Source organism: Scylla paramamosain, unplaced genomic scaffold, assembly GCF_035594125.1.
Source record: "Scylla paramamosain isolate STU-SP2022 unplaced genomic scaffold, ASM3559412v1 Contig4, whole genome shotgun sequence".
NCBI lineage: Eukaryota > Metazoa > Arthropoda > Malacostraca > Decapoda > Portunidae > Scylla > Scylla paramamosain.
In genome coordinates this window covers 3,440,001-3,452,500 of record NW_026973669.1, presented here as the reverse complement: position 1 = coordinate 3,452,500, position 12,500 = coordinate 3,440,001, and the positions used below count along the sequence as shown (strand labels likewise).

Sequence of the window (12,500 nt, the reverse complement as noted above, 5' to 3'; positions counted from 1 at the left end):
AGTAATAATAATAATAATAATAATAATAATAATAATAATAATAATAATAATAATAATAATAATAATCATAATAATCTCTTTCAGGGTAAAGAATATCTACAATAACAAATCCTAAGTTATATAAACACTGGAGGAAATAAATCTGGCAACTACACCAAAGAAAACCTGGCAACACTACACCAAAGAAAACCGATAAAGGGGGGACTTAAATAAAACTCGAATCGTGGCGTAGCGGGACACACATGACAGAAAACAGGTAGAAGGCGGCAGGAAATTATGAAAACACACCGCGAAACAGCGAAAAACACAAAAAAATAAAGACATTTAAGTAAAACAGACATAGAGAACTTGAGAACCAGCTCAGTTGGGGGACTTGAACCATTAGAACTTAAGCAAAGACCTCGAAAACAGTAGATATGTAGATAGAACCTCACTACTGCACTTAATGGCTATATTTTCAACCCAAGGGCCCCCACACCTGCACCTGAGACCCTGTACGTTCCAAACACAACTAAACACACACCTGAGCGCCCACACGCACACACATCCAGTCTGCACCAGCTGTCTCGGATGCCCAGTGCCATTCCTCTTGTAGTTAAGATAAGCAAGCAGGATGAAGGTCCCGGAGCCTGTTAAGATGTTGGTTTGGTTAGGTTAGGTTAAGGTCTCTCTCTCTCTCTCTCTCTCTCTCTCTCTCTCTCAATAAACCAAAAAAAAAACACTCAAAACACACTCAAAACACCCCGAAACACACTCAAAACATCCCAAAACACCCCAAAACACACTCAAAACATCCCAAAACACCCCAAAACACACTCAAAACACCCCAAAACACCCGAAAACACACTCAAAACATCCCAAAACACCCCAAAACACACTCAAAACACTCCAAAACACACTCAAAACATCCCAAAACACCCCAAAACACACTCAAAACATCCCAAAACATCCCAAAACATCCCAAAAATCCCCAAAACACACTCAAAACACTCCAAAACACATTCAAAACATCCCAAAACACCCCAAAACATACTCAAAACACCCCAAAACACCCCAAAATACCCCAAAACACACTCAAAACATCCCAAAACACCCCAAAACACACTCAAAACACTCCAAAACACACCCCAAAACACACCAAATCTCCCTCCAAACACACACACACACATACACACACACACACACACACACACACACACACCTGCCAAGTCGTAGAATTTTTCAGTTTTCAGCAACACAGCAGCCCCACACAGCACCCACTGCACGGAGAAGTCCAGCGCTGCCAGCAGGGGAGAGATGCCCCCCTGCCCCCCATGCGCCCCCCGTGAACCACCGCCAAAGCCCCCCGCCACTGATGATGCCATTCTGGAAGAGGAGGAGGAGGAGGAGGAGGAGGAGGAGAATTATCACTATTATTATTATTAACCTAACCTAATGCAACAAGGAGGAGGAGGAGGAGGAGGAGGAGGAGGAGGAGGAGGAGGAGGAGGAGGAGGAGGAGGAGGAAGAGCAGAATTATCACTATTATTATTATTATTAACCTAATCTAACGTAACCTAACCCAACACCATTGCTCAACTTGTTCGTTACGTAAACTCATACAATATTTCATCTCTATTGCCTTTCTATCACAAGCCTGGCCTGTATTTACCTTGATGTGCTGCTGGGTGAGGTACTTCTGACCTACCTTGTCTTATCTGCTGGTCATTCACTTCTTATCTTGCTTCACTCGAGATAAAATAATGAAACTTTGGCGTTCAGACGGGATGACGGAGTGAGAGAAAGTGAGAGTGAGCGTGTGTATAATGTTTTGGTTTTGTTATTGTTTTGTTAATGGTAGTTATTTTATATTTGTTATCGTTTTTTGTTTTGGTTTATTATATTTCTGCTTTTTTAGGGGAAAAGGAGGGAAAGAATAAAGTAAGGAGAGATTAGTTAAGGGAGCATGTGTATAAAATCTTAACTTTATATATATATTTACAGACAGGCGTGGGGGAAACAACTCACACATGTTATATAAATGACCCACTTAATTTTATCATATCATAACTTCAATATATAGATACACTGGAGTAGAATATACGTTTTCTGGGACGCTTATCTATATCTACAGAATTCTGAAGCTATTTCCCCTGATTTCTTACTCATATCTACGGATTTTAATCTATATCTACTGATTTTTACGTCTATCTACGGATTTTCTCCTATATCTACGGATCTTTTAATATAATTATATTCTCGTTTACTTTTTCTCTCTTCCCAATGCTCGTTTTCCTCCTCCTTGTAATATAATCTTTTAATAATAATAATAATAATAATAATAATAATAATAATAATAATGATACGTTAAAATATTTGTGTATTGATTTATTTCATTATTATTTTCTCTATTTACAGAAAAGAATAGGAACATAAAACACACACACACACACACACACACACACACACACACACACACACACACACACACACACACACAGCTGGGGGGGTATACACAGAGGGGGGTTATATACAAAAAAATACTGGTTTTATCACTGCCCAATAAAGGGGGGCCACACACGCACGCACACACATACACACACATACATACATACATACATACATACATACATTCTCTCTCTCTCTCTCTGCTGTATATATAAATCTCCTATATAAATCTCTATATATATATATTCATAAATATTTATAAGGAATGGCACAACATCGTCATCATCAGCAACAATAGTAGTAGTAGTAGTAGTAGTAGTAGTAGTAGTAGTAGTAGTAGTAGTAGTAGTAATAATAATAATAATAATAATAATAATAATAATAATAATAATAATAATAATAATGATAATAATGATCATTGTCATCATCAGGAGTGATTGTGAAGCCTTTGGGAGGAGGAGGAGGAGGAGGAGGAGGAGGAGGAGGAGGAGGAGGAGGAGGAGGAGGAGGAGGAGGAGGAGGAGGAGGAGGAGGAGGAGGAGGAGGGAAAAAAAGAAAAGAAAAGAAAAGAAAAGAAAAGAAAAGAAAAGAAAAGAAGAAGAAGAAGAAGAAGAAGAAGAAGAAGAAGAAGAAGAAGAAGAAGAAGAAGAAGAAGAAGAACAAGAACAAGAAGAGGAGGAGGAGGAGGAGGAGGAGGAGGAGGAGGAGGAGGAAGAAAAAGAAAATGGAATGCTAATAATTATAACAAATTAGAGAGAGAGAGAGAGAGAGAGAGAGAGAGAGAGAGAGAGAGAGAGAGAGAGAGAGAGAGAGAGAGAGAGAGAGAGAGAGAGAGAGAGAGAGAGAGAGAGAGAGAAATAAACACGCTCTAGCTTCACCTGTCATTTGTTTGTTTGTTTGTTTGTTTGTACTGTGCAGGGGTGGGGGGCGAGGGGGGGTGGGGGGACAGTGTGTGTGTGTGTGTACGTGTGTGTGTGTGTCTGACGCGCACACACGCACGCACACACTCACACAAAGCTTATATTAAATTTATCGTGGGACTGTCTGCCTAGGTGGAGGGGGGCAGGGGGGGCAGCTGGTCCGGGGGGCGCACAGACCCCCCTCATCCTCACTATTACTCGAGGAGGGGGGCGGCGGGGGGAAGGAGGGGGGTGGGGGGTTCAGGAGGTGCAGTTGTCTGGAGGGGGGGGGGGGGCGGGCCACGCACCCCACCTACCTTAGGCTTTGGGGGGAGGGGGGCGGGGAGAGAGGCAGGGCGGTGAGGGGCATGCGAGGAGGGACGGCGCCCCCCTCCATGGCAGCGGTGGGGGGCTGGGGGTGCTGGGGGGCAGGGCAGGGGACGGCGGCAGGTCAGGGGGGTCGGCGTCCCCTCTCAGCGTATCCTCAAAGTCATCCAGATCTAATTCCCCCCAAGATCCCCCCAAGGTCACCCCCGAGGTCACCCCTGAGGTCACCCCTGAGGTCACCCCCAAGGTCATCCCCCAGGTCACCCCCGAGGTCACCGAGGTCCCCAGCCACCAGTGTTGTGTTGGCGGAGGTGGCGGGGGGGGAGAGACGGGGAAGGCAGCCCCCCATACCTCGGGGTGGGCGAGGGAGAAGTACTCCCCCCGGCGCCCCCACCACGCCCTCCGGAAAGCTGCACTCCAGCCGCGCCAGCAGCTGCTCCGCTAACGCCCGGGGAGACGTCTTGTCCTGGGGGGCAGGAGGGGGGCGGTTAGATAGGGTGGGGTGATGAGGGAGCTGGGGGGAGTGGGGGAGTTAGTGATGAATGTGTATGGGGGGGAGTGGGGAGGGAAATACATACATACATACATACATACATACATACATACATACATACATACATACATACATACATAGACAGACAGACAGACAGACAGACAGACAGACAGACAGACAGACACATCAAAACATTATTATTATTATTCATTAAAATATTTACTACTAATAAATAAATAATAATAATAATAATAATAATAATAATAATAACAATAATAATATTTACAAAACTTATATTAGTAAACTTTATCAAAAAATACTTACATTTTAATGAAGCCAGAGAGAGAGAGAGAGAGAGAGAGAGAGAGAGAGAGAGAGAGAGAGAGAGAGAGAGAGAGAGAGAGAGAGAGAGAGAGAGAGAGAGAGAGAGAGAGAGAGAGAGAGAGAGAGAGCCTTGTTCCCCCATGTTATAAATCTGAATTAGAAATCTGAAAAGAACAAAAAACAATAACAATAACAACAACAACAACAACAACAACAACAACAACAACAACATGCACGTTTTCCTCCTCCTCCTCCTCCTCTTGCATGCTGGAGAGAGAGAGAGAGAGAGAGAGAGAGAGAGAGAGAGAGAGAGAGAGAGAGAGAGAGAGAGAGAGAGAGAGAGAGAGAGAGAGAGAGAGAGAGAGAGAGAGAGAGAGAGAGAGATTCACAAGAAATAAAGAAGAGGAAGAAGAGAAAATACAGATAAAATAAGAAAATGAGTAATTTAGTAAATATATATAGAGGTTAACAATATTTACAAATAAACGAACAAACGAACGAACGAAACAAACAAAATATTTTCCTTCAATTTGCCCCAAAAAATAAATAAATAAATAAATATATAATGAAAGATAATGAAAATAAAGATGATAAATATAAGAAATACGAAAATAAACGAAAAATAGTGATAATAAGGATCATCACTATAAAAAAATATATAAAATAAATAAATAAATAAATAAATAAATAAATAAATAAATAAATAAAACAATTAAAACAAAAAAAAAAGATTATTAATTTGTTTTTCGTTCGTTTGTTTGTTTGTAAAGGAAATATTTAGTTAGATCTTTATTATATATATTTATGAGCGACAGAAAACGGGAAGATTGTAAGTAAATATTTAAAATTTTGAATTATTTAAAGACAGACAGACAGAAACATTAAATGAAATATATTTACAATTTTTTTTTATATAATTACATGCAAAAAAATAAATAAATAAACAAAATTATCACCACTACTACCACCATCACCACTACTACTATTACTACCACCACTACCACAACCACCACTACCATGCAACATTCAAAAAGAACCATCCGCCACGTCAGTTCACCCAAGCACAGGAGCATTCGAGGGAGAGAGAGAGAAAAAAAAAAAAAAAAAAAAAAAAAAAAAAACAGAAAACGGGAAACAGAAAACGGGAAGCATACCTGTGGCTGGTCATTTTTCAAGAAGTCTGGGAGTTCAAAATTAATTTCCGTCCCTCTCTGATCGTCCAGTCGGCTCATCTGCGCTCGTTTGAGGCCCTCGTAGAGCTCTGGGGGGGGGGAGAGTGAGTGAGAGAGAGAGAGAGAGAGAGAGAGAGAGAGAGAGAGAGAGAGAGAGAGAGAGAGAGAGAGAGAGAGAGAGAGAGAGAGAGAGAGAGAGAGAGAGAGAGAGAGAGAGAGAGAGAGAGAGAGAGAGAATTTTTTATTCGTTGCAAATGACTCCCAGCCCCTCTCCCTCTCTCCCAGCCCCTCTCCCTCTCACCCAGCCCCTCTCCCTCTCACCCAGCCCCTCTCCCTCTCTCCCAGCCCTCTCCCAGCCTTCTCCCACCTATCATCTACACCCCAACGTCAATTAATATCATAAAATAGAGAAAGAAAATGAAAAATATTGAAAAAAAACTGAAAAAAAAATTAAATCAAAATTCATATCTCCTCCCAGCCCCTCTCCTAGGCCTACCCCAGCCTACCACAGCCTACCATCATTTTCCTGTTTGTTCTGCAAGGGTGTGGTGCCGCTGCTGCTGCCGCCTCGCCTCTTGGCTGTAAGGGAGTGGTGGTCGGAGTGGGAGAGCAAAGCAAAACTGTCGTGAACACTTCCCCTGGGTTTGCGTCCTTTGCTGTTTAAGTCCTGTTGAAAAACGGTGAATTAGAGGGTGTTTTTGGGTGTTTTGGGGTGTTTTTAGGGGTATTTTTGAGTGTTTTTGGGTGTTTAAGTGTGTTTTTGGGTGTTTTGATGTGTTTTTGGGTGTTTTTGGGGTGTTTTAAGGGTGTTTTTGGTGTATTTTGTGGTGTTTTTGGTGTATTTCAGTGTGTTTTTGGGTGTTTTTGGGTGTTTTTGGTGTATTTTGTGGTGTTTTTGGTGTATTTCAGGATGTTTTTGGGTGTTTTTGGGTGTTTTTGGTGTATTTTGTGGTGTTTTTGGTGTATTTCAGGGTGTTTTGGGGTGTTTTTGTGTGTTTTTGGTGTATTTTGGGGTATTTTTGGTGTATTTCAGGGTGTTTTTGGATGTTTTAGGGTGTTTTTAGTGTATTTTGGGAAGTTTTTGGTGTGTTTTTGGTGCGTATTTTGGTGTATTTTGGTTTATTTGGGAGTGTGAGGCAGTGTTTGTGGGGTCTCTCTCTCTCTCTCTCTCTCTCTCTCTCTCTCTCTCTCTCTCTCTCTCTCTCTCTCTCTCTCTCTCTCTCTCTCTCACCTTGTCGGGTCCAAAGGAGTTTCTTCTGCTAAATCCACCAAGGATTCCGGAAGACTTATCACTGCTGTCCGTCTGAAAGTAGGTAGTAGTAGTAGTAGTAGTAGTAGTAGTAGTAGTAGTAGTAGTAGTAGTAGTAGTAGTAGTAGAAGACACAAACATATACATATTAATCAAAACAGTCATTTAACCAAAAAAATCCTTTAAAATCTTGGTGTACACTTTCTAGGACACCACAAACACCACTGCTACACCCTACCAGACGCTGCTACACCCTGCTGGACACCCATACACCCTTCTACTACTCCCTAGCCATGAGTACACACCCCGAAACACCCCAAAAACACCCCAAAAACACCCAAAAACACCTAAAAACACTGCAAAAACACAGAAAACAAAAAGAGCGCTGAACACACACACACACACACACACACAGACACATTCCCCCATGAAAAACACAGAAAAACACCAGAAAAACAGCTGCTACACCCTGCTGGACACCCATACACCCTTCTACTACCCCCTAGCCACGAGTACACACCCCAAAAACACCCAAAAACATCCAAAAACACTGCAAAAACACAGAAAAACTCAAAGAGCGCTGAACACACACACACACACACACCCATGAAAAACACAAAAAAACACCAGAAAAACAGCTGCTACACCCTGCTGGACACCCATACACCCTTCTACTACCCCCTAGCCACGAGCACACACCCTGAAACACCCTGAAACACCCCGAAAAACCCCGAAAAACCCCAAAAAACAGCCGATACGTACCCTGCAAGATCGCGCGTCCAAATCCAGGACTCCCATCTCGTCAAAGTATAAATCAGCCTTGCCGTTCCTCAGGTCTTGAAAAACGCGATTGGTGATCTCGTCCAGGGTGACGCTGCTCCCCCCCCCCGCCGCCGCGCCCGCCCCGACTCCACCCCCCACTCTGCCAGCCAGGGGGTAAAGGGTCAGTCGGGGGTTACGGGAGGGGGTGTTTGGGTATTGGGGTGTTGAGGGGTGGGGAGAGGGGATAGAAGGGAGGGAGGGAGACAGAGAGATAGGGACATAACAACAATAACAACAATAACAACAACAACAGCAACAATAATAATGAAAATAATAATGATAATTTGTAATGAAACTTAAATTAATTACAAAATAATTATAGAAAATTAAAATATCAAAAGGATGAATATAGAAATTAATTAAAACTAACTTGACCTGACCTGACCTTAAAATTAAATACAACAAACAAATAAACAAACAAACAAATAAATAAACAAACAAACAAAAAATAATTAAAACCTTGTTATCTAACCTAGCCACCCCATGACCTGACCTGACCTTCAAAATTTATCAATACATCTTTCCTTTCCTTTAATCATAAATAACTTAACTTGACCTGACCTCTGATGACCTGACCTGACCTTTAAAACTTATCAACACTTCTTTTTTCTAACCTGACCTGACCTGACCTTTAAAATTTAACTATATATTTTCTTTCTTTACTTATATATCTAACTTGACCTGACCTGACCTGACCTTTAAAATTTAACTATATATTTTCTTTCTTTACTTATATATCTAACTTGACCTGACCTGACCTGACCTTTAAAATTTAACTATATATTTTCTTTCTTTACTTATATATCTAACTTGACCTGACCTGACCTGACCTGACCTGACCTTTAAAATTCATCAATACGTCTTTTCATTCCTTCCCTTACTATCATATCTAACTTGACCTGACCTGACCTGACTTGACCTGACCCGACCTCCGCTGACCTGACCTGACCTTTCACCTCCTCTTTGGTCTGCACAACAAGCTTCATGCCATCAATGTCGGTCACGGGCGCCTTCAGGTTAACAGGTCTTTCTTCCCCATCCTGAGAGAGAGAGAGAGGGAGAGGTGAGGTGGTGGTGGTGGTGGTGGTGGTGGAGGAATAATGATGATAATAGTAGTAGTAGTGGTAGTGGTAGTAGTAGTAGTAGTAGTAGAAGTTGTGGTGATGATGATGATGTAGTAATAATAATAATAATAATAATAATAATGAAAGGAGGAGGAGGAGGAGGAGGAGGAGGAGGAGGAGGAGGAGGAGGAGGAGGAGGAGGAGGAGGAGGACAAAAGAATAAGAACAACAACAACAACAACAACAACAAAATTCATAGTAGTAGCAGTAGTAGTAGCAGTAGTAGCAGTAGTAGTAGCAGTAGTAGTAGCAGTAGTAGCAGCAGTAGTAGCAGAAACATACAACCAAACACACAAACAAACACACACACACAAACACACCACAATCACCGCAAAAAAAAAAAAAAAAAAAAAAACGAAAAACGAAAAAAACGAAAAAAAATGAAAAAAAAAAAAAAAAAAAAAAAAAAAAAACGAAAAAGACCACAAAACAAACCCTGTGTATATGAAGGAGGTCTATCTTGAGTCCGTATTTCTGCAGGATGGGCTTGAGAACCTCTCCAGTGGTTTTCGCAGGCTTGGCTTTAATGCAAACCACCTTTTGGGACGGTAAGTCGAGCTGGAAGAACACTCTCTGCTCTAGACGAACTTCACAGCCTCCGAGTATAGAGCTGTCTTCTTTCTTGTTTAGCAGCTGTTTGGGGGATTCAGGAGGGGTCAGTGGGGTGCGTGTGGGTGCGGGAGGTGTGTGTGTGTGTGTGTACGCGTTTGTGTGGGTGTGTGTGGGTGAAAAGAGTGTTTTTTTGGCGTTTTTTGGTGAGATAAGGAAAGATTTGTGTGTTTTGGGTGTGTTTTGCTGTGTTTCTGGGTGTGTGTGGGTGCGTGTGGGTGTGTGTGGGTGCGTGTGGGTGTGTGTGGGTGTGTGGTATGTCTGGCAGGGGTCTGAGTGTGTGTGCGGGTGTTTAACTGGGTGAATTGGTGTTTTTTTTTATCATTTTTTTATTCACCCATGAGTCTCACAGCCTCTTCTGACCCTCCCATCACACTCACAGCCTCTCCTGACCCTCCCATCACACTCACAGCTTCTCTTTCACCCTCAATCACTTTCACAGCCTCTTCTTCACCCCCTTCACCCCCATCCCCCTCACCTTGTCAGTCTTGTGATGGTAAACCTCAAAAGTTGAATAAGAAAGACCCCTTCGCTCCAGCAGCCTGCCCATCACTTCTTGCACAGTCTCACTCCCTTTAATGGCTACCACAGAGTTGGTCAGGTCAGGCAGCACCACCCGGCATCTGGCGCTCCCCTCCCCGCCACTCAGGCTCCCCTGGTCGCCGCTGGTCAGGGACTGTTGGGGGTCAGGTCAGGTCAGGTTAGGTTAGGTTAGGTTAGGTTGGTTGCGTTCTATCCCCCAAGCAACCTTTTTTCTCCCACCCTACTCCAAAAGGCAACCTCACCCATCCCCCCACACAAGGAAACACCCCCACTTCCCCCTAAACCCCCATATTTCCCCCCAAACACCCATTTCCCCAAAAAACCCTGAATTTTCCCCCAAAAACCACCAAATTTCTCACATACCTTCACTAAACACACCAATTTCTCCCCTTGCAGCACCCCATACCTCTCTGGAAGCCACGCGCCGCCCTAGGGGAAGGTCTGAGGAGTTGAGAGAGGTCCTGCTGCCACTGACGTCCGACCGGAGAGAAGATGAATCCGAGGTGTTCCTAAGGGTGTTCTTTTTTCGCCTTCTATATTCTGCCTCCCCTCTATCCTTGCTCTTGCTTCTGTCTTTCCTATTCCAGGGCAGCAGAGACTTCCTCCGCCTCTCGTCTGCGTCCGATCGGCTCTTCTTCAGCTGTGGGAGGAGGTAGAGGAGGATGAGGGAGAGGAGGAGGAGGAGGAGAGAAGGAATGTTAAGAAAATTGTTGGCAGGGAGGGAAGGAAGAATGCTGTGTTTGTTTTTGTGTGTTTGTGAGTGTTTGCATTGTTTGTTGTTGTTGTTGTTGTTGTTTTAAAGGGTGTTGGGGTGTTTCTGTGTCAGTCTGGGGTGTTTGGGGTGTTTAAGGGTGTTTGGGGGTGTTTTGGGGTGTTAAAGGGTGATTTAACAAGTCCTGGAGTGTGTTTGGGGTGTTTTGAGGGATGTTTGGCCTGTTTATCTAAATCGTTATACCTTTTCTACATAAACACACCTTTAAAAAAACACTGAAAAATAAACAAAAACACTAAAACGAAAAGAAATGTTAGCGAAACCCAAAAAAAACACAATAAAACACAAAAGAACAACCCAATTTCCCCAACCCTGACATCAAACGACCATAAACGACCCTAAAACTACCTTAACATGCGAGTCCTCAGCCCCAATGCGAAGATCAGGATCAAGAGCATCATCCCCTGCGTATGGAAGGGGCTGCCCTCTCATCTCTTGGGTCAGGCAGTCTTGGTAGAGGGCCGACTTTAAGAAACGCGAATAGCTGTCGAACTTCATGAGGTTGAATATCTGTTTCTGTGCCTGTAGGGAGAGAGAGAGGGAGTGTGAGGGAGTGAGAGGTGTTTGGGAGTGTGTGTGGGGGACTGGGTCATGCTGGGAGAGGCTGGGAGAGGCTGGGAGAGACTGGGAGAGATAGAAAAAGAAAAAAGAGGCAAATTAATTGTTTGGGTTTTCTAGGGTTTGTGAGGGTCTGGGAGGGTGGGAGGGGTCTGGGAGAGGAAGGGAGAGGCAGGAAGTGTAAGGAGGGAGAGGGAGAGGGAGAGGGAGAGAGAGAGAGAGAGAGAGAGAGAGAGAGAGAGAGAGAGAGAGAGAGAGAGAGAGAGAGAGAGAGAGAGAGAGAGAGAGGAAGTGGTAGCTTTTAGATAACACAGTGGAAATACAGAGAGATTAGAGAGAGAGAGAGAGAGAGAGAGGGACACACACACACTCACACACACACATACACAAACACACCAAAAAAACACACCAAAAACACCAAAAACCACCAAAAAAACACCAAAAAACACCAAAAACCACCAAAAAACACCAAAAAAACACCAAAAAACACCATTAAACACCGCAGAACACACACCTGGGCAAAGAGAGACTCATTGGGGAGGTGAAGGCCATCCTGCGCATCTTGCCTTGCCTGGGAATCAACATTTACTGGCTCAGGGGCTCCACTGTACAAATGGCGTTCAAAGATTTGCCTCGCGGTTGACCGAAGTTCATCGGGTGACGTTAACCTTTTGTATCTCTCACAGGCAGTCCAGAAGTAGATGTTCTCATGGCTGTACTCCTTCTTCAAGAACTCCTGTAGGTGCGGGAGGTGGTGAGAGGGTGGGGGAGAGGCTGGGAGAGGTGTGGGAGGCGTTAAAGTAAGATTGTGTGTGGGTGATGTGTCGGAAAAGTTTGGTGCGGTCTGGTTTGGTTTGCCTTCAATTGCTGTGTTTTTTTTAAGTTTTGAGGGCAAAGGGAAGGAATGTAAGGTGATGGGTGTGTGTGAGAGGGTAGTGAGAAGGCATGGGGGCAGTGAGAGGGTGGGGGAGTACCTGGGAGAGGCATGGGAGCATTGGAAGTAAGTGTTTGTGTTAGATTGGGTAAGAAAAAAATGATCTAGTTTGGTTTGGTTTGGTGTGGTTTTGAGTGAGAAAGGAGCGAGTGTAGGGTGGTTTGAGTGTGTGTGTGTGTGTGAGAGGGCAGTGAGAGGGTGTGGGGGCAGTGAGACGGTGGGAGAGTAGCTGGGAGAGAAATGAGAG

At 43.7% G+C, this 12,500-nt stretch overlaps 3 protein-coding genes across 8 annotated transcripts in view; all 3 read right to left on the bottom strand.

Annotated features, from left to right (window-relative positions):
- The window catches only part of LOC135096405 (uncharacterized), a 5,304-nt gene extending 3,513 nt beyond the window's left edge, over positions 1-1,791 (bottom strand). Inside the window, 3 exon segments of the mRNA XM_063997893.1 lie at positions 524-629; positions 1,202-1,365; positions 1,652-1,791. Of these exon segments, the coding sequence (XP_063853963.1) occupies positions 524-629; positions 1,202-1,364 (269 nt within the window). The 5' untranslated portion in view covers position 1,365; positions 1,652-1,791.
- A 561-nt stretch (positions 1,792-2,352) lies between these two features.
- On the bottom strand, positions 2,353-8,753 carry LOC135096406 (uncharacterized). The gene is made up of 6 exons (XM_063997894.1): positions 8,663-8,753; positions 7,654-7,813; positions 6,874-6,945; positions 6,159-6,309; positions 5,625-5,731; positions 2,353-4,119 (listed from the first exon to the last, which is right to left on the bottom strand). Exons 2-6 carry the CDS (start codon positions 7,687-7,689, stop codon positions 3,817-3,819), a joined length of 669 nt encoding a protein of 222 aa, XP_063853964.1. The 5' UTR covers positions 7,690-7,813; positions 8,663-8,753; the 3' UTR covers positions 2,353-3,816.
- Positions 8,328-12,500, bottom strand: part of LOC135096401 (regulator of G-protein signaling loco-like) — a 26,815-nt gene continuing 22,642 nt past the window's right edge. For 5 of the 6 annotated variants that reach the window (XM_063997875.1, XM_063997874.1, XM_063997876.1 and 2 more), the window contains 6 exons: positions 11,834-12,055; positions 11,110-11,283; positions 10,396-10,629; positions 9,925-10,122; positions 9,273-9,470; positions 8,328-8,753 (listed from right to left, as the gene is read on the bottom strand). In XM_063997875.1, the coding sequence (XP_063853945.1) occupies positions 8,556-8,753; positions 9,273-9,470; positions 9,925-10,122; positions 10,396-10,629; positions 11,110-11,283; positions 11,834-12,055 (1,224 nt within the window). In that variant the 3' untranslated portion in view covers positions 8,328-8,555. The remainder of the gene's footprint in view (positions 8,754-9,272; positions 9,471-9,924; positions 10,123-10,395; positions 10,630-11,109; positions 11,284-11,833; positions 12,056-12,500) is intronic. The other variant, XM_063997872.1, reaches the window with a different exon arrangement.